Here is a 20387-nt window from a genome sequence, read left to right on the forward strand (position 1 = left end):
GGGTTAACAACTGTGCATTTAGGTTTCAAAGAGCCCTTGTCGTTGACCATCGGATAACATGGGGAATAATAATTGACCTACGGGTTCGGAAGATAGTAGAGTTAGTGCATGGACAAACACAAATTGGAAAATCTCTACGGGGGCCAAAAGAAAGCCCTATAGATTAGCCCCATGTGACTCGGCATCCCACTTGGACCGAAGGATTCACACCCCACACTGCAGATCTGGTTCCTCTGGAACCATCTTCCAAATCGGGAACCAGTACCCGCCAAGACCTTGGATTCCGGCCCCGTTGCAGATATCCTCGGAACTTTCGCTCGTTTGAATTCCAGAGGGTTCACCTTGGCTCGGTGCGCTCGTAAACAGCATACGGCCGTTCTTCCATTGCATCGCTGTAGCTAACCGAACAATCCGCCTGTCACCCCCAACTTGCATCACTCATCGCAGTTAGGTTTCATCCGTATACAACCCGCCAGAGTACAATTGAAAAACTGCCTTTAAAGCCTGTCATATCGATGATAATTGCCATAGGGTACTATTCAACCACATTCCACCTGTCTCTTCTTATATACATCTTCCCAGAAGCGCGCTCGCCCAGTTCAAGCCTAAGGTGCTGTACATCGATGGCCCCGCGAGAGGTAGACATACTCCCATAGGACTGCGCAAGACAATATTCCCTGCTAGTGCAGGTGTTGAATAGATCTCATAGGAGCGTGCCCTGTCGTCACTGGAGTAGATAAAGACGCAGGCGCTCCCCATACCGAAGGGAACTCCAGCAAGAGTAGGGGTAAACCAGTGAACATCTGGGGTACACGTCCATGCAAACCATAATTGACCACTGGCTAGAACAGCTGCACCAAATCCAACAATGCTATAGCCGCGGGAGGAATTTCGAGGAATTTCACCCGTTGCTGGATCTCGGCGATGAAGATTTATCATTCTACGGAACACAGACTCTAGTTCAATCGCGATCAGGATACTGATGGCAATTCCAAGAAAGGAAAGAGCATCGACCCCATTGGATTGATATTATGGTTGAGGAACGACTTGAATCACTTTTTGGTTAGTGAGGGGCACTATTTTGAATCGAACTTGTGTGCAAAATTAATCGGTATCAGTGGGCCATTGTCTAATTAAATGCTATACTATAGTATAGTAATCTATATATATTGAGTGTATTTATATGGAAATTTAGAATTCGTATATATTTAGTATATGTCACGGAGTCCAGGATGACTCCGCATGATGACATTCTGTGAATGATGGTTGTCCCATGGGTAATTTAACAATTAGAACTCCATTCTGACCGAGCTCAAGATTTTCTGTAGGCTAATATTGGCTCACACCTTAGGATTAGTGGGACTTTGTTTTGGCATGCTTGCTGAGGTGATGTGGAATGTGTTTCTGCACCTTTCGTACTCCTCCTTCCTTAGCCAGTGGCGTTCGGTTCTTTTCTCCTCCGTGGCTTGAAGCCGAAAGTTGGGTGCCGGTTCCAGTCCAAGGTTTCCCGCTTCCATACTCCGGACCGTACACTAGTTACCAGTAGTCCATGAATAAACTAATCAGCCCCACCCGGCATCCCACATATCCTCTGTCGATGACCCGAGGATCATCCATCGGCGGTTCTGTGACCTCATAAGCTTCCGGATGCTCCCTTCGGAGCTTGCGAAGGACAACTAGTCTCCAAGGGCAGAGAACTTGCCACGTCTTGGCGGCCTGAGTAACCAAACGCGGCAAGCTACTATTCAACGGATTGGTAATACGGTCGTGTCCGTCGTGCACCGCGATGGCGAATAGTATGAGAATCCTACTAGTATATAAGATGGTTGGCTCGTCTCTCTGTCAATTCTTATGAGAGCAAGATTTCCTGTTTCTTTATTTTTCATTCCAGCTCCTTTCATCTCGTGTCCTAGACCCCGCAATGAAGTTTCTGCCCGTTTATCCTTTGGCCTTGAGCGCGGCGCTGGTGGCTGCCTCTCCGGCGGCCGTCAACAACAGCGCCTCGGGGGCTGCTGCGTCGGCTATCAATTTCGGTATCACACATATCATCAATGCCGCGTCCGTCTTCGACATCAACGGTGTGACGTTCCTCATTGATCCCTTCTTTTCGCCCCAGAACACGAGCTTTCCTGTCCCTGGCCTCAGCAAAGCGATCTGGTCCTTGCTCGAGCCGGCTCTGACGCCCGAACAAATTCCTCCTATCGATGCCGTCCTGCTCAGCCATGAAGACCATCCGGACAATCTCGACCCGATTGCCCGGATGAGGTTCCTTGACGGTCGTAAGGTCCTCACGACACCGGCTGGAACGGATGCGCTGCAACCTCGGCCAGGCGTGCAGGCCATGGAGAACTGGAAGACGGTCAGCCTGGAATTGAATGGCCAGGTATGGAACTTCACTGGAACCCCATGCCAGCACATGCCCGGCGGGCAGGTGACGGGCTTTATTATTACCGGCCCGGGCTTTGGAAGCACGGACGGCCGCCCCAATGCCATCTGGTACTCCGGAGATACGCTGTACCTGCCTGAGTTGGCACGCATGCGCGAACAATTTCACATTAAAGTGGCCGTCTTGAATATGGGCGCGGCCTACTTGATCTCGGATGTCGGCGAGCCGTACCGGATTATCATGAACGGAACAGAAGTGGCGCGGACCTTCCAAGACGTCGGAGCAGAGATCCTGGTACCACTGCATTATGACTCGTTCAGCCACTTCCCGGAGGGCAAAGACGATGCCCGGCGTGATTTTGAATCATCCGGTGTTGCGGACCACGTTCGCTGGGTTACGTCCGGTCAGCGGACTACGATCCTCTAGCATTCCCCCCCCCCCCTCTCGCCTTTCATGATAAAGACAAGACCAGACCTTGCGGACTGCCGTGGATGGGATCGGATTTCTGGGAGAGGAGGAAACGGGGGCTGCCGGAAGTAAACACATTGGAGCCGCGATTGCACGAAAAGAGCTGGAGAGTTCGATGTTCGTCGGTCGGTCTCCGCCAGCTGTTTCATGATTGACTTCATTTCACCCGCCGGTCGAATGACTCTGGCGCCCGGGTGGTTGCGTGAGGAATGGGGCTATGAAAGGGAACTTCCATGTATTTATTCAGTTGTACTCGTACCAACACATGAATCGTCCTCGGTATCATATGACGTGAGACTCCAACTCAATGATCCTGTAGTCGTAGTAGGGAGGGAGATTTAAATCGGTTTCTGTCCCGGAGTCCTGGGAGCTAAATCCAGATCCGTCAATTTAGGGATGATGATCAAACGGGTGGGTCTTGTCGAGCCTTGCGCGAGCTTGCATGGGAAATGCTCACCGCCAAGGCGGACCCCGTGGCGTGGCCAATTGAACTTGGGACCTTGGACGCCCCCGCGATCGTCTTCTCGTCATCACCCGCCTCTTCTCTGTGACTTGCCTCCTCCTCTCCAAGCCAAGTGTTGAACAGTGTCATTGCCTCCAGGACAATGAAATTCAAAAGCCAAGCGGTTTGTCAACCTTGCCGGGATCGTAAAATCGGAGTACGTCACCTTTCCTGCTTGTGTTTTCTTTTTTCCCTTTTTTCTTCTCTTTTCTTTTCTTTTTTTTTTTTTTATTTTATTTTATTTTTGTTTCTCCACCCACTCCAAGCCGGGTACGTGGACGCTGGTGATAGTGAACTAACTAAACAGACTAGTGTGACGGGAAACGCCCTGCCTGTACGCAGTGCCTCCATTTTCGAGAAGCATGCCCAGGGTATCAGCAGCAACATGTCATCTTTGTCCACCAAGCCCCGGGAGCCACCCGCAATAACACCGATCTACACCAGCGTCGACGGGGCATCCGACCGGCTCCACGGGGAGTGAGCAGCGCGACGGGAAATGTCTTGCTGAATTTCACGAAATTCAGATGGTCGACAGCGGAAGAGTTGCTGGCGGTGGCCATTGACCATTTCATCCCCGGGCTCAAGGTGCCGGTGTCCCTCTCGGAGCTGTATACATCGCAATCGCTGGTCTGCGCTTCCTGGTTGGACGCGCTTCCCCATTTGATTAATGAAGAACGATACGGATCTCTTCTCCTTCAGACAGTGAGAACCCTAGGACTTTCGATTCTCTGTAAAGAGCAGGCAAAAAAAGAGTGTGACTCCCAGCGTCTCCGATGCTACTGTTCTGCGATCCATCAGCTGCGAAGCCGACTGCTTCTCAGTGATGATCACTGTCGCGAGCAAACTGTCGCAGCGATCATGTCTTTGACACTTGCAGAGGTACGCCGAGAGCAAACGCGAATTCAGCCGGCTACTGTGGATTCACTAATGACATTGGTCTTTCGTTCCCCAGCTGGTGATGCCAACCTCCCAGAAAGGCTGGATAGCCCATGTCAGAGCAGTGGGTGAAATAATGCGAATCATTGGTCCAGATCAGTTTACTGTCTCGACTGCTCACCGACTATTTGTTGGCTTCCGTCCTATTATTGTATGTCGAAACAGAAAGACCCAAGAATGTGGGACAGCAAGATAACACGATTGCAGCTGATCGAAGCTATCCTCTCGCGTACACCTACCTTTTTGGAGCTCAATGAGTGGCAAAGTGTTCCGTTTCAGAAGCACTTCCCGTCTCCTATGCAACAGCTGTTAAGCTGTGCCGCTGTTCTTCCGTCATTACTGCAGCAAACGGACTCAGTAAAACAGGTCCCCCCACAGAATAGCGTCGCTGAAAGGCGGGAAGTCGCACTGGCACTAACTAAAATCCTCATGAATCTTCAACAATGGGAACTGTCATATAAAAACTCTTTTCGAGAACCTCTGTACTGGCCCAAGTCAAAGGGCGCAACTTCGGGCGACACGTCCATACAGTCGTTCTGGTTTCCCAATGCCCTCACGGCTACCGCTCTCATTCATTCCTGGGCCTTTCAGATTATTTGTCGTGCGCAAATCGACCAACTGGAAGGATTGAACAGAGTCCCTCGAGGCTTTGGAGACCTCGATACCGGTTCCACCTTTCAGATATTAGAGGGGCCCGTTGACTTCTCTATCAGAATTTGCCAAAGTATGGACTACTTCTTGGACGACCAGATGAAGATATATGGCCCTGCCGCCGCTATATTTCCCTTTCAGATTGCGTACGAGACCTTGCTTTTGTATTTACGCCCGTATTCCAACCAGGTGAAAGTGTGCAAAGCCATAATTGTTCGCTTCTCGCAAAAGGGGTTCGATGTCAAGCCGTCTGCATCACAGGTCCGTTCTACGACATAACAGCCACAGGTACCCTTGGACAGAGACATAGATTGACTTTCCCTAGTAATCCCCAGCCGGTGACATACTGCTAGCAACACATTCTTATATTCTGCTGTCACGGGCTTGCCCTTTCCCAATCATAATGCAGCATAGATGGAGGGAAATCGCACTTGGTCAATGTACGGTCGGTCTGTCATGGACGCGCGCAGGACTCCCGTCATTACCACGTATATTCTAGCCTTGGCAGGTTCTGACTCCAACAGCTTGCGTGGCTCTCACGCATGACAGGGATTGCAATGTGGGGTCATAGAGTGGACAGTTTTTGTTCATAACCTGATCGTGATACTATCGGTGGACGGTTCCACCACGGGTTGATTCCAGTGCGTGCAGACACCTGAAAATGCCCCATACGTTGCGTCGGACGGCGGAACGTCTCCATGGACCCAGATTGCATCCTGCTGGCAAGCATAATACTACGCAGAGGCGAAAGCTCATTGATTATATTGTTGAGCAAGGCTCACGTTGCTATTGTTTCCCGGCTGAGTTGCGCTGAAGGAATATGACAGCGGGATAACGGAATTATATATCTCTCTTCTGAACTGCTGTCGACGTGGCAACTCACAGCTTGCGTGCCGAAGCGCCAGGTGGTTTCGGCCACTATCGACGGTAATGCCCAATGATAGCACTCCCCTGGGTGGCCATTGTGTGCTTCTAGACCACCACGTAAACATCAATACAGAAGAACCAGCAGAAACTTCTAGACGGATTGCTTTCTCGGCAGTAGAAGAAGATAGCTTGTCTTTGCGATCCCCTCAGGAACTTGTGGGTTGTTGGTCTCTCCACGGTTTAGAGAACCTATGTGAGTAATGGTAGAAAGCGAGTGAGAATTACTCCCGGATCACTCAGGGGGGAAGCCAGAGCAATCCGGGAGCGACCCCAACTGCCGGTGCGTGCTCACTGAGCAATCAGCAAGTGGCCGGGACTGCACGTGCTGCCCACCAAACATTTCACTCATACTATTCCAGTCCAAAACTGCCGATCCCGCGACTCAGCCAGCCTCCATTCTTTTCGATGTGTAGGCCTTACTCGCGGACTCTTAACTTTGCCATTGGCCAGAGGGGTTTAAATCTGCAACTGAGGGCAATTCCTTCTATGTAATGCAATCCACGGGGTGTTCACCCTATATCAACGACAGAGGTGATGACTTTCACTAAATATCTTCTGAAAATGGTTTAGAATACTGTTTATCAATAGTACTTTGTTATATATTGGTGTAGTATTTTTCTTTTGTGCCCCTCGCTGCTTTCCAGTAATCAAATTTAGAGGATAAATTTTATATAAAATTATTAATATTACTGTAAGAGATATTGCCAGGGCCCAATATTCCACAAGACTAAAAGGTCATAATTCGGGATCAACGATTCCGAATGCCCTGGGGTCACATATAGTATACCGCCGTTACAATTACTCTACTAATTTTTTTCTTAAATTAAAATTAGTAACTAAATTTACTAGAAGAAAACTAGAAAATATTAAAGCAAGCTTATCTTTTTTAAAAAAAATCAACTAAAAAAAAAAGAAACTATATTAAAAATAATAATAATAGTAATTATAGTATAAAAGATTTCTGGAGAAATAAAAATAGTATAAAATCTTCTTTTTTGTAACAGTGGATGACTCAACCCGCTGCCTCAGGCAACAATACCCCGCCGAGGCGCCGGGGCCCACAACACTACATATATTAGAATCGCGCAGAGGATTCAGATCCTTAAGCGATTCGTTCTGTTCTACTTTACATACAATCTTTCTAGTAATCGGAACACGAGATAACTTCTCCGTACTACCTATCCTGAAGCCCGTTGGCCTAACTAGGCTCTGACGGCGTAGCGCTAGCCTGATTACGTACGCCAAAGGTGCCCTTACATTTTTACAAAAATAATAGTTAACTCTAGGACTATACTCTGTAGAATTTTTTAAATAATATTTTTTTAATATAGAGATTATTTATTTTAGTAAATAAAAAAAATAAAAAAGAAATTTAGAATTTGAGAAATATAAAATAAATATAACAGTAGATGACTCAGCTTACTGTCTTAGATAATAATACCTCACTGTAACTAAGCAAAGTATTCAGGTTCTGTCAATACTTAAGCTATACTATATAGATAGTTTTAGATTATATAAAATATTTTAATTTTCAAATAATTTATTCTACACTTCCCGAGCTAGGGTCGCCCGGGTCGGGTTTCTTATATAATAATCTATATCTAACTAACTAACTATGATCTATCTCAAACTTCCTTGCTTCCTTCCTTTCCTGGCAGTATACATAAAATTAGGGCTAATATTATCTACCACTATAGCGGCTATTCAAGTACTAGTACTAGTCCCGAGTCCTTTTCTTTGTTGCTGCCTACGTAAACAAAGAATGTTTGCTAGGATTATAATAGCCATCTATCCAATAAGATGGTATACTAAAGTTGGGGGTTGATGGACCCTGTCACCCTGCTCAGAGTAGTATCCGATTATGTGTCGGCTGAAATATAGTATATACCCTTCTTGTCCCGTTCCCCTCCCATTAAAAATTGTCTCGATTTCTCACAGCACTCACCAACCTACCTTCGCTTTACATCTTCAAGTAATTTCCTGCACATTTGCAACCCCTGTGATGGCTATCACACTGGACGGCGGCATTGCCCTCGTCACGGGCGTACGTTTACTCTTGTCTTCCCGAGCGTCAATCATGACCTCCTCTAACAAGATATATGGCAGGCTGCCTCAGGAATCGGGAAGGAGACAGTCTTTGCCCTCGCCCAAGCCGGTGTAGAAGGCATCATTCTTGCCGATCTGAACCATAGCGGCTCTGAATCAGTCGCTAAGGAGAGCCAAAAATGGGCCACTTATCCTGAGTTTCGCGCGACAACAGTCCAGGTGGACGTTTCTGATGAGGCCGCCGTGAACAACATGGTTGACGCAGCAATCAAAGAATTTGGCAGAATTGACTATTGCGTACACTCAGCGGGGGTAAGTCAGAAGAACCGAAGGGAGCGACAATCTTCGCCCATGGAGACTGACACTGCTGAACCTTCCAGATTGGTAGTATTTCCGGGGCGACAACCGAGCATCTCAAGGTCGATGTCTATGACCAGACAATGACGGTCAATGCTAGAGGCACAATGTTGGTTTTGCGAGCTGTCTCAGCCGCGATGGCCAAACAGGAGCCTCGCATGCACCAGAGTGCCCGTCACGGTACTTCGCGCAGCCTTGGCCGTGGCTCTATTGTTGTGGTTAGCTCTGTGAATGGCACCATGGTTGCGCCTGGGATGCTGTCATATGCAGCTTCCAAGCACGCTGTAGCAGGAATAGCCAAAACAGCAGGTAAGAGGACCAGCAAAAAGCCCTCCCCAATTTCCAAGATTGTTAGTGCTGATGTCCTGGTTCTCACCCTATTAGCAATGGACAACATCAAGAACCACATCCGAGTTAATATCGTTGCCCCCTTTTACACCGACACACCAATGTTTGAAGCTAGCCTGAAGCGAGTCCCTGAACTGGGCGCTGCTATCAAGGCAATTACCCCATTGAAAAGAGCTGCAAACCCCGAGGAAGTTGCGGATCCGATCGTATTCCTGTGCAGTTCAGCGGCAAGTTACACGAATGGAGCCACGCTCATCATCGATAGTGGAATAACACTCACCATACCTCGGACCAGTTTGTGAAGCTTTCTCGGAAACGGTATGCTGCTGGTCTTATGATCTATTCTATTTCGCTCCGTTGATGTACAGGCAGAAGATAGCATTTTAGTTCAAACTACGAGTCAAATTCTGCACGTTTGAAGCCTTTATAGCTATCTTGTAAGCGTCGACTAGAAAGTGCCCTATACATTGCCCTATATAGACGCCAAAGGTGTCCAGCTAACTTCAGGTGGTCAAATGGAATGGTTTTTTATTCCACAGATATAGAAAATAGAATAACCACCAAATAGCAAGTAAGAGATAATACTTTGGCCTCGCTTGGTCCGGGGTAACACTGGATTCATTGGATATTTTGCGGATAATTGGGCCTAGTCTCACTCAATCAATATCTCTGTTAATCTCTCTGGTCTGTATCCGTGGACAAGACGCGAGCATGAAGTGTACTCCATATGGAGTGCGTAAATCCCTACTTAGGCTCAATAGTGAAAGCACTACTGTAGCTAGTATACTTGGATGTCAACCTGGTGAATTAAATCCAATCACACGAATCATTGGACATCAACTTCCATCTTCGCACACCCAACCTAATGGTCTAGGACTTGCATTACAATCCCAGTGGCCTACATAAACCCAGAAGCAATAGAGTACTGAAATTCATAGCTCGATACTATCTCTATTTATATGGATCGAGAGATATAATTAACAGGGATCGACTTTGGTACCATGGAAAAAGCTTCATCTTTCCTTAAATCGTCATACCTGTCTATTTAGCTACGCCATTAATTGGATGTATCAGGGTTTCTCAGTACCTTAGTAATAACCTCGCTAGTGTAATTTCTGTGCGAGAAAAAAAAATCATCATAAACCACTGGTGGTTTTGATTTTCACACAAAAGACCTTCCCCACACTTCTTATATCGGCTTTCTAAGTGTCAATTACTCAGGAGGAACACCTAAGCTATAGCCACCAAAAAGCTCAACTACAATGCATTCACAGTGGGGTGGATATGTATCGTCATCTCCGAATTGGACGCCGCACGAGGCCTACTAGACGAAGAGCAGGAGGACCTCCCACAAAAGCCAAAGAATACCATATCCTTTGTAGCGAGATCTACGAATCTTGCTATATCTCTTTGTCTTTTACTTTGTCCTCTATCCCAAAGAGAGTGGTCAAGTTACGGTTATTAGGCTAGTTATGAAAAATTCTTCGCCAGAAGCATTGGAAGGATTTAAGCGCACGTGGTATATCTTAGTTGGTGGTACTTTTACATGATGACATCGAGAAGGTAAGGAGTTCACAGAATGGCGGAACAATTTGCAGCTCTGTGACGACCGAGGACAAACTTCAAGTATATAAAGCCATAGCGACCCGGCTTTTTTGTAACTGGACATCAGTGCTACAGCTACAGTAGGAATTCTCATCCCTTGTGGTTCTCCTGTCGTCAATCTACATACGTCGCGCGTATTTGTACCGATACTCTCATCTGTGGTTCGTGGTCGGGGAGTGTGGAATGCCAATGCCAATGGAGGCCGCATCATGTCCACGATGTGGTGGAGGTAGCGGAGGACATACCCACGAACCGCTTCCTAGACATCCGTCCAGTTGATGGTATGGAGCGATTGTTCGTGCCTTTTTAGTGACACGAAGTACACTGATGGATCAGTGCTGACGAACAAGAAACAAAATTTGAGTGAATGGGTTTTACAGCCTACTAGGCCGGATGTTAGAACTTTACAGCAAGGCTTGCTCCAGGTAAATGTACACAATCTCCCCTCGCTCAAATTCCTCCCGGCAATGGAGACTCCGATAGGAGCAACGTACATGAGTCGTAGTATAATGTTGGAGCACCCCGGATGCAAGCTGCAACAGCATGACATTAATAACTATTACAGAGATCTCACTAGCCCCAAACCATCCACCATAGTTACTTAGACAATTAACTCAGCGCGACTCAATAGCATACCGGAATTCATCCACAAGAAGGGTAATGTTCTCCGTCACGTCCTTGTCCTTGCCAGCAGACTTGATACGAAAGAACAAGGCATCCACGAGATACAGATCGTCCAGGTCAACAGTCTGCAACGAGTTGGTATCGGTATACTGAACCGAAACATACTTCTGGCTAGCCAGAGTAGATCCGGTGATCTGAATATCACACGGAACCGTCTGTTTTTTGTTTCCATTCTTGACACTGCAGCCGAGTTTCACAGATTTCCCGTTGAATTTATCCTTGCCCCCGTCCACACTGACAAAGCCCCGGACATTGACGTCGGTGATGTTGGTCATGGGGTAGAACAAGAGCTTGTCTGCCTTGGTACTCTTGACGTTCGAGGCTTGCACGGAGTACCGGCCTACTTGCCAGTCGCCGTCGTATTTCAAGCCTTGGAAGGGGTTGGGCTTGAGGGGACCAAGGGCGCGATTATTGAACTACAGTACTTTAATTAGGTACAAGATAGATCTGTCACGATTGAAGCCTAAAAAGTTTCTTACCGGAACGTAATGGTCTTTCGTTGACTCGGTAGGAGCGGCAATAGCCACACCAGTCGCGACTGAAAGGAGAGAAAGGAATGACAGCTTCATGTTGACTTGAGTTAGGATAGAAGAACTTGATAGGAAAAGGGGGTGAGAATTAATGATTTGAGGTAGAGGAAATAATGGATGAATAACGAGAACCCATGGCGCCCTTTATACGACCGCCAGGGCTGAATAACCCCTCGAGGACAAGGGGCTAACTGAGAGGTGAAAGACCAATCGGCATTGCCAGCCGCAGGGACTGGCACCCAGATCTACAATTTATCTTATGGCTATTGTGCTATTAAGGTAAACTTAGTTTGAAAGGTCTATACTAAAGGAGAGTCAATCTCGGACGTGTTCGGCACCCCTGCATCCCCACAAATCAGATCGACAGATCAGATGATTTACATTCCGGACACGGGGAATTGCTTTCCTCTTGACATTTGGAAGGAAAAAAAGCAAAATTTGGCTATTGGGAATGTAGAAGATCTTGGACCGGATTGGAACAATATAGAATGACATCCTCCACCGAGCGAGGCAAGATTTATCCTTGTCTATCTATTTGATACAGGTATTAAGGCAGAAATCACCAATTATAATAGACTTGACCCCTCGATATGATAGCCTGGAGACAATTCGTCCAGACACCAGCATAGTCCCCCAAAATAGAGATCGCAGGCATCGCACTTGAGGTTTGCAGTCATACTTCTCGCGCGACATGATTTCGGATCTAGGGGGGGATTTACATGCACATTACAGAAAGGATCAACGCATTGCTGACAACCAGAATTGCTAAGAGATTTCAAGGAGTCACAGTTGGGATGAGCATACAGCCCCGGATGGTAAATTCAAAAACTACCACAGATAAATCAGAACCGGACCAGAATATCTGTTTGGAAATACTTGGAATATTTCTGAATCGTGCGGAGGTGAGTCCCTGTCAGGCTCGAGAACCTCCCCCCCGAGGGGCGGCGATCACCGTATGCTGGCACAAGAATGTTGACAATTACCGAAAGATTGGAGTAATTGAGTACTGTAGTATAACTCAAGCACCAAAATTTGGAGTGATCCCTAGCCACCCGATCATCATCCGCTGGGCCACCCACTTTCGATAAGCCTTACGTTTAGCTTCAGATATCTCGTGGTCCAAGTATGTTCCGTCCAAGTTCTTCTCATGGGGAACCTTATCATATTTTTCCTTATCCCAATGGGCACCTTGATTGATTGACTTGAGCATCTCACTGTACTCTTCGGCGGTCTTATGCTCCTCCTCGTTTGCTAGGATTGCATATTTGACCGTTCGTATCTTATCAGTAAATAGAATGTTGATATGAAGATTTTTCTGCGGGTCCCAGTCCAAGCGGAAGGTCCAGGAATATGGTTTCTTGAATTCAACGGTTTTTTTCCTGGATGAAGCGTTAGGCTCTCCCTGCGAGGCATTGCCATTCGTTGGTGTTTCTGGCGGTTTGTCGATATACTCCACGTAACATGAACTGGTATGAAGAGCTATAGGTGTGGAGCTACGGCCAGTTAAACCAGTGGGAAGCTGATCGCCGCCTCCGCCGAGTCCATTTGTCGTTATGTTGAGATTAGTAGAATTGTTCATGACCTGTTGCATCGCCATTTGACTCTTTTTCTTAGTATTGTCTTCGGGTGTCGTATTCTGTTTGGATTCCGTATTCTGTACGAATATCGTACGCAACGCTGCCCGATACATATTTGTGGCCTGTATAACAATCTCCCCTTCGGTGGGGGTAGTTCCTGACGAGGAAGCCTTTCCTTGGTCCTTCACGGCAGTGGTCTTCGAGTTGCCACGAGCTGTTCCTGAACGGTCCTCGAAGTTGATGGGGTCGTTCCCGGTGTACGCATATAAATTTAGATTATCGAACACACCTAAAGGATCCGTGGAGGTCCAGCGCCCTAGCCAGCAAGCATAGTATCTCTCACCGCAATGGTATAAGCCACTTTCCTTGTCCCGTTCGTAGCTCGCAAAACGGTACCTTCGGGGAGCGTCGGAGGTCCGAGCTTGGTACGTGCTATACCCATATGGTGAGTATTCTTCGTAAGCAACGACATTGGCACCATCATCCAGTTCTAGATTCTCGCTTATCTGATACCGAACTAGATTCACGTTGCTCTCCACGTCATACCCATCCTTTGTCTCTACTACAGCCATGGGTGTGCCGGCATTGCTTAGATCGCCCACACTCGTTGATATTGACTGCCGTACTACCGATAACCCATCCCCGGCATAAGTGGTAGATACATCACAGAAAGGGAGGTAAAGAGTCTGTTTTAACCTCGCTCCCGTGTCTCTCACTGTCACCTTGCGAACTCGCTTACCCTGTGAATTGTAGATATACCACGTTCTCTCCGGCATGCCACCCTTCTTGACCCGTTGTGTGGAGAATGAGCGTAGGTGATTGTTATAATCCCAGGTCAAAGAATATCCCGCCGAATAAGTCATACAGCCGTTGAGTCCTGCATTGCCAACGTATTTGTAGATATCGGTTGCCGAGCCGACCGTTGTGCTCACTAACCTATTATTTTCCGCTTTGTAGGTGTAGGTTCGTGTCCATGGCGAATACGTATCGTCGTTCACTGGGCGATGTTGTGTCTCTAGGACATTGCCAACAACATCATACTTGTACGTTTCGCAATATTCAATCAGTTGACTCCCATCTCCAGGGATTGAATTAGGCTTTCCGAACGTGGGACCGTAAGGGATCAGGCAATGTCCCGGAGCATCGACCTGCTCTCGACCAGTTGCCAAGCATAGTTGGCCCAATGCGTCATATACAAATTCCTGATCTGGTTTGACAGCCTGGTTATTAAAGTAAATTGTCTGCTGGGCTTTGTCGTTCTTTTGGATAATCCTTCCAAGACAATCATACGTGTAGAAAAGATCCTGCAGAGCGGTGCCATCGGCCCGAGTGATTCGGGTCCTTACAAGCTTGCGTGTTAAGGGATGATAAGTGTGGACTGTTCGCGACCCATTCCCGTATTTTATCAACGCAACTTCGTTAGCCTCCGCATATGCGATGCTATGGACATGGGCGGTGCTGGCACGGCAATCTTCGCTAGCAATAGAATTCACCCGCTTCAGCCGGCCAGCAACGTCAAAGGTATTATCGATACCCTGACCCTTCGCAGTGGTTGTATGTAGAGTGTGGCCCACCGCATCGAAAGATGATATAGTCGTGTAGCTGCTGGGATCCATCTTCATGTTTCTCGCCGACCAGTCCAGAAGGGTATCGTACTTTTCAGCATATTGAATACAGGACTGTATGCAGTGACCCTTGAAGTCGAACCGGACATTGGTTTGAGCACCAGATTGATCCCAACATCGGTAGAGCTGACCTCTCAGGTTCTGGGCCTCTGGGTCTGGCCCATAGCTCTCGCCATATTCATTCTTAACGACAAGAGCTTCATGTTCGTCTGGTTCTGACAGCTGCACTCTGACCGCCTCAACTCTCCTTAGCATGTCATACAAGGTCCGTTTCCGTGGACCTCCGGACGACCATGACAACATTGATAGGCCATTACAATCTGACAAAAGCCAGCGGTCCCCGCCGTCCATGTTCTCGCTATGTAATGCTCGTCCCAACAGATCGTATCGGGTCGTTGTCACAACACGGGACAGGGCATCCATTAGTGCTGATATGTTGCCACGCTCGTCGTACTCCTGTCTAGTTCTACGAATGTCTTCTGGACTGTGGTTGAGCTCGGTGAGAATCTCTTGCCCTAGACTGTTGAAGTGCACAGACTTTGGAGTATTGCTATAGCATTCTGATTTCTTTGCCGCCTTTTTCTCCTTCTCGGTGGTGCCAGTTGTCATTCTTTGATAATACCAGGTGGGATAATAGGAGCCTCTGTCGAGACCCTGGAAGTGGCTCCCAACAGCATCATCTGTGGCAGGATCCTCTATCAGGACAGTGTCGCCAGCATCGTAGTAGACTTGAGCCCATGGTGTAAATTGAGTTTTACTCCAGGTTTGGTCGGCGTTTAGCACTCCCACCACCCGGTCAAGGGGGTCGAGCAGGAATGTAGTGGCAGGCCTACTGGATATATCTCTTTGGAGAGAGAACTCGTGGGTTTGCTTGAAAAACGGCAGAAACTCTCTGACATGCTGTCCTTTGGTGGAGGTCACACTACTGCTACACTGCCATTTCTCTTCAGTTTCGGTTTCATGCTCTTCAGAAAGACATAGTTTCTGAATTGCCTGGCCCTTGCCGTTCATGTAAGTGATAGAAATCGAGATCCTGCCCTGTCCATCCCTATAGTGCGTGTCACGCACGAGCTCCGCTTGAAATGCTGGTGATGTCCTCTCGTGCTGACACCAGCCCTGGCAATGAATTACCCGCTGACCGGCATATTTTAGGAGCTCTCCTGCAGCTCCGGAAGGATTGTCAGAGAAATGCTTCAATTGATCATCGCTCAGGTCGGCCGAGAAAGTATCCAGGCTATCTCCGACATCCTCCCCAAGTTTACCCATAACTGCCAGTCCAACACGGCGCCCGAGAGAATCAATTGCAATCTCGGTAATGTTTCCATTTGCGTCGGTAATGAGTGTTGGTAGCAGTCGAGCATAATTGTTATCGATTGTGATTGTGTTTCCCATCGCATCTACACGTCCAGTGGTAAGCAAGTTGAAGGAGTCCCGATTCTGCCATGACTTGCTCTCAAACTGATCAATCTGTCCATTTGGAAGGTAGAACTGCAACCGCGCCGCCGTCAGTCTGTTGCCGTCGCTGTCATCTCCAAAGATACTCCTCGTTGACGGCGCCCACCACTCATCTGGCTCGAGTTCTATATATCCTCCCTTGCGGAGCTCATGTCTCAAGGCTGCTGGTTGTAACAATGGACCTCTTCCCGGGTCCGTCAACACCACAGCAAGGAGACCTGTTGTAGCAAAGAGCTGATAGCTCTGCCACGGAACGGAGAACTGCTGTAGCTCACCTTGTTCCAATGGCCCATCGATATTGCTTTTCGAGTACAAAGTTCTCTTTTTCAAGATGAGTGCCCTGTATCCAGCTGGGGGTATATCAGATATAAGGTCCTTGGCTTTCTCTTCAATTGAGATCTTTTGTGCTTGCTTCAGTAGTTTACAGTCGTTGGAAGCCAGCTTTTCCAATTCATATCGGCCATCAGCTATAGCGGCGTCAAAGTAGCACCCTGGGTAGACACGGCTCTGCACAGTCTCTGAGACAACTGGGATCTGGAAATAATCCGGCTCGACGTCGTAATTGTCAATTGCATTGGTGTGGCTTGTTTCTACGTAGACAAGGGAGGTCTCCATTTGCTTTTGCTGATCTTCCAGCGTAGGCAACGTGCTTGTCGCTTTCCCATAACTTACTATGAGCAGTTTCTCAACATTGCCGTATTTATCCGTTGCAAGTGTGAGTGTCTGCTGCACTCTCGGCTCCCCTTGGTTCCTCTCATAAAGTGCGCTGATCTCTTCTCGATGATTGACTCGGTATATACCATGATTGCTGCTCTGTATCTTTTGATGAATCACCACTTCGTATGACTGTTGGGATATGGTATATGGGATATTCTTGTTTTCCCCACCACCAGTAGAAAATAGTTCTTGCCGACGAGGCATTCCAACGAGCGCGTTGTAGGCTTCACGTCTCTCCGTGGCCGTAAGATCGCAGGGTATTTTGGCGCTCGATACAGGTTTCAGCGAATCAAGTCCTTTAAAAGCGTCGGGAAGGACTGATACAATGTCTAAGCGCTCTAGCCCAATATAGAACCAGCTTCTTCTGATAACCGACGGGCATATGAATTGGCTATTGGGGACTCCGGCCGCGAAGTCTTCTGTTTCACATTCCTCGACCATTTGAAAGCCACGAAACTGGCGTTCAATAGGATCGTAGTATCCGTTATGATATGAATACGACACGGTTTGGGACGTCTGTGCTACACGATCGAGAAAGGTCGTACTAGCGATGCAGTTAACAGGAAACGGTAGTTTCGTTGCCCATGGTCTATTATTCTCTTCATCCTCGCGGTAGTAGAGTACGGAAGAGCGGTACGTAGCAGTGTATTCCCCTCCCATACCATTGCTGCACTTCGTGAGTAGCCCTGGTTGGACGCCGCCCATGAGATCCACAAAACGGACGGTTGTCCCTTCTGCATTTCTGGTGTGGCCAAGGAGGTCTGAAGTCCAACAGAGACACTGTGTTCCCCGGCCGCTAATGTCAAACACATCAACAGTGCAAAGGCCATCTAAGGGCGGAAGTGAAGCCACTCGATAGCCATCGCTCCAGCTGTTGCCCCATCGGTTGTAATATACCACAGCGCCGCCCTCGGGAGGCATGTATATATAATCAGTGCCTCCAAACCCGGTTATGTTTGCCATTCGAATACGCCGTGTTGAAAAGCTCCCATCACCTGGTTGAAACGGCGACTTTTCCATGCTCACTTCTGAGCCAAAGCGTCCGTGACCCAGGTTGGGCCAGTACGAGACATTGCCATTCCGAACCCAGACGATATCTGTCAGGCCATCGCCGCTCATATCCCGTAGAAAAAGCGATCCTGTTGCATCGGGGGCGAACTTGGGCGCTCCTGTCGTGCGCTGCTCTACCCCGTATCCCTCTGGACCAAACGACGGGTGCCAGGCCAGCTCACCATCTTCGCCCGGGGCCATGCGCAGAATATCCGCGCGTCCGTTGCCAGTGAGATCTATTTTATGAACTGGCCATGCTTGTTGGAATGGGCCCATAGTTGGGTATGTTTCGAAAGGGGTATAATTAACCCATGCGCCATTCTCCGTGCGTCCAAAGAATCCTCGGAGACTCTCGCCGGGCGAACTGGGTATCACGTCCAGGAGGCCATCCCCAGTCAGATCTTCAAAGACCCATACTCTTGCATCAGCACCGCCAGGGACTTGAGACACTAGAGCTGGCTCTCCAATTTGTGTTGTCTTGTCCGTGCTTTGGTTGCGGTGATAGTACCAACCCCCGCCTGGAACCTCGACCAGTACACCCGGAGCGCCATCCCCGTTGAGATCCAGCCACTGTGCTTCTCCGGTGCCAAGTCCGGATGCATTGAGCCCAAATGTCTCCTCATCCAGCATCTGGTAATCGGGGGGCGCGGTATATTCAAACTTAGCCGCTGGCAAAGAGAGGTTGGAGTAGCCCGTCTCCCCAATGGGCGTATGACCGGTCGCGACGTACGATTGAAGGAATGTGGTTCCTGTTCGTGGCTCGGTATCGTATGTAAATTTAGTGGAGGCTACTAGGCAGTCCGAGCGACCCAGTTGGTCGGGGAAATGATGGAACATGAGCAAACGCTGGCATCGACGATAGGTTCGAACCTCGAAGCCACCGGTACAGGTAGAAAACGGGTCAGGGCGAGAGGGCCATGGGTTTTGCTCTACTGTAGTTGGGCAGTCCTCATCGTGCTCTCCATAATCGAGAACAACCTCGAACATCCAATAGCCTGGAGGAGTGTCCAGCACCTTCCAAGTGTTCTTGTCCCGGTTTGGCTCCGTATTGCCGTACTTGATCGACTTAAGATAGCGTTGTCTGCTCCGAATGTTGCTCTCCCGATTGGCTTCGAATAGGTCTTGGTTGAGCCGCAGCCCATAGGCGTCATCTGCTTTATACTCAAAGACCATATGATTTCCATAGCTATCGTACTTTTCGCATGCGAGCCAAGAAAAGATCTGTCTCAGATTATGTAGTGCATCCTCGTCGCCCCTGGCGATACGCGACGCTTTCGTCTTGCCGTAGACCAGCGTCACATTTTCAGAACTGATGGTCCTCCAGTACACGTTGCCCGGGCAGCTTCTTTGCGTCCATCGCTCAATACGCATGGGTTCTGACTCCACGCGCGCTCGATACCTACGCACTGACCAGTCCTCCCGAACAGCTTCTTCAAAGTTGCCATCTTCCTTCAGTACGGGGACCACCTCTCCGACCGCCGAGAACACGAAGGCATCTCGATCATCATCGTAGATAGGCATTGATGTCGAAGTCTTGCGGGTAATACTCTCGACTCCTTCAAGGTGCCAGCCCAGTCCAAAGATCCCGTTGGCTGCGCTAGAACCAGACTCATAGACTAAGTTTAGGGACGGTCCGAAGCCGCTGCGGCCTGGCGAGGTTTGAATGGGAAGATTGAACGACATTCCTCCTGTACATGTATTGACATTAAACCTGTCACTACTTGAGCGACGACCATCTCCCTCGGCTAGTAAGTGCCCGGGTGTGGTCTGGCTTTCTGTGGTCTTGCTGTTAGGGCCGCCATCACCTGACACAGGCTTCTGGGACTTAGAAGGAGGCGTGAACTCCGCCATTTTGCGAGAGGAGCCTTCCATTGCATGTGTGGGGATACCGTTGAACGGCTTACTATGTAAGTGTCACAGTGAAATAAAATACTTGGAGCCGCCTTCTCAAACTGGTAGAGGAATGACAGGTAATTAAAGCCGTGTAGACAGTGATCCATTCCTCACTATTCTTTAGCGGGCATATTTTGGCTTGTTTGCAACAAATGGGAGAAATATCTACCTGCTGATACGAAACCACAGAGCAAAACGAACGATGTCAATTATCTCCTTGGTCCACGATTTGCTGGATGCAAACTGATGCGGGGGACGTGCTTGACGTACTGAACAAAATTCCATGCGGGCGAGCCAGTGTGCCACATATCGGAGTATCGGGCAATAGACTCCGCATGGATGTAACTGTCATACTAGCATGATTACCGAGTATGCTGATCTACTGGTGTGCAGTGTTTCGGAATCTCCGCAATTGGACATTCAAAGCGCTCAGCCTGCAGATCCAATATTACGCCAATGGATGGATAAGTGGGGACTTTATGGACCATGTACTCCGTACATAGTATATATGGCAAGTTTTACCAAACCTTGAACGCTGCGAGATCCCCGGGCATGATAGCTGTAGAGGTAATGCTTTGCAGAGGAACTACACTTGTGGATATGTTCATAACCAGGAGCAAATTGTTCTTT

General features: G+C 48.4%; 4 protein-coding genes across 4 annotated transcripts; 3 read left to right on the forward strand and 1 right to left on the reverse strand.

Moving 5' to 3' along the window:
* The first annotated feature begins 1230 nt into the window (after positions 1-1230).
* BDV38DRAFT_232429 (MBL fold metallo-hydrolase) lies at positions 1231-2828 on the forward strand. The gene has a single exon (XM_032053040.1). It carries the CDS (start codon positions 1922-1924, stop codon positions 2810-2812), a length of 891 nt encoding a protein of 296 aa, XP_031920032.1. The 5' UTR covers positions 1231-1921; the 3' UTR covers positions 2813-2828.
* A 577-nt stretch (positions 2829-3405) lies between these two features.
* BDV38DRAFT_5513 (uncharacterized protein) lies at positions 3406-5483 on the forward strand. Its single transcript, XM_032063538.1, has 5 exons — positions 3406-3513; positions 3669-4235; positions 4309-4443; positions 4500-5204; positions 5269-5483. Exons 1-5 carry the CDS (start codon positions 3460-3462, stop codon positions 5269-5271), a joined length of 1464 nt encoding a protein of 487 aa, XP_031920033.1. The 5' UTR covers positions 3406-3459; the 3' UTR covers positions 5272-5483.
* A 2322-nt stretch (positions 5484-7805) lies between these two features.
* On the forward strand, positions 7806-9151 carry BDV38DRAFT_232442 (SDR family NAD(P)-dependent oxidoreductase). The gene is made up of 4 exons (XM_032053041.1): positions 7806-7914; positions 7977-8228; positions 8297-8582; positions 8658-9151. Exons 1-4 carry the CDS (start codon positions 7873-7875, stop codon positions 8921-8923), a joined length of 846 nt encoding a protein of 281 aa, XP_031920034.1. The 5' UTR covers positions 7806-7872; the 3' UTR covers positions 8924-9151.
* Positions 9152-10840: 1689 nt separating this feature from the next.
* On the reverse strand, positions 10841-19736 carry BDV38DRAFT_277035 (SpvB-domain-containing protein; the record flags this gene model as incomplete). The annotated part of the gene is made up of 3 exons (XM_032058392.1): positions 10841-11326; positions 11390-11484; positions 12536-19736. 3 exons carry the CDS (start codon positions 19734-19736, stop codon positions 10841-10843), a joined length of 7782 nt encoding a protein of 2593 aa, XP_031920035.1.
* Positions 19737-20387: the final 651 nt, after the last annotated feature.

The sequence above is a fragment of the Aspergillus pseudotamarii genome (genome assembly GCF_009193445.1).
Source record: "Aspergillus pseudotamarii strain CBS 117625 unplaced genomic scaffold BDV38scaffold_1, whole genome shotgun sequence".
NCBI classification, from domain to species: domain Eukaryota; kingdom Fungi; phylum Ascomycota; class Eurotiomycetes; order Eurotiales; family Aspergillaceae; genus Aspergillus; species Aspergillus pseudotamarii.

Excerpts from the sequence above, each read along its gene's own strand:
- BDV38DRAFT_232429 (XM_032053040.1), top strand. The coding sequence starts at position 1,922 with ATGAAGTTTCTGCCCGTTTATCCTTTGGCCTTGAGCGCGGCGCTGGTG.
- BDV38DRAFT_5513 (XM_032063538.1), top strand. The coding sequence starts at position 3,460 with ATGAAATTCAAAAGCCAAGCGGTTTGTCAACCTTGCCGGGATCGTAAA. Across the intron at positions 4,236-4,308 it reads TGTCTTTGACACTTGCAGAG|CTGGTGATGCCAACCTCCCA; the intron begins GTACGCCGAGAG and ends TTCGTTCCCCAG. Across the intron at positions 4,444-4,499 it reads TTGGCTTCCGTCCTATTATT|CTGATCGAAGCTATCCTCTC; the intron begins GTATGTCGAAAC and ends ACACGATTGCAG.
- BDV38DRAFT_232442 (XM_032053041.1), top strand. The coding sequence starts at position 7,873 with ATGGCTATCACACTGGACGGCGGCATTGCCCTCGTCACGGGC. Across the intron at positions 8,229-8,296 it reads ATTGCGTACACTCAGCGGGG|ATTGGTAGTATTTCCGGGGC; the intron begins GTAAGTCAGAAG and ends TGAACCTTCCAG. Across the intron at positions 8,583-8,657 it reads AGGAATAGCCAAAACAGCAG|CAATGGACAACATCAAGAAC; the intron begins GTAAGAGGACCA and ends TCACCCTATTAG.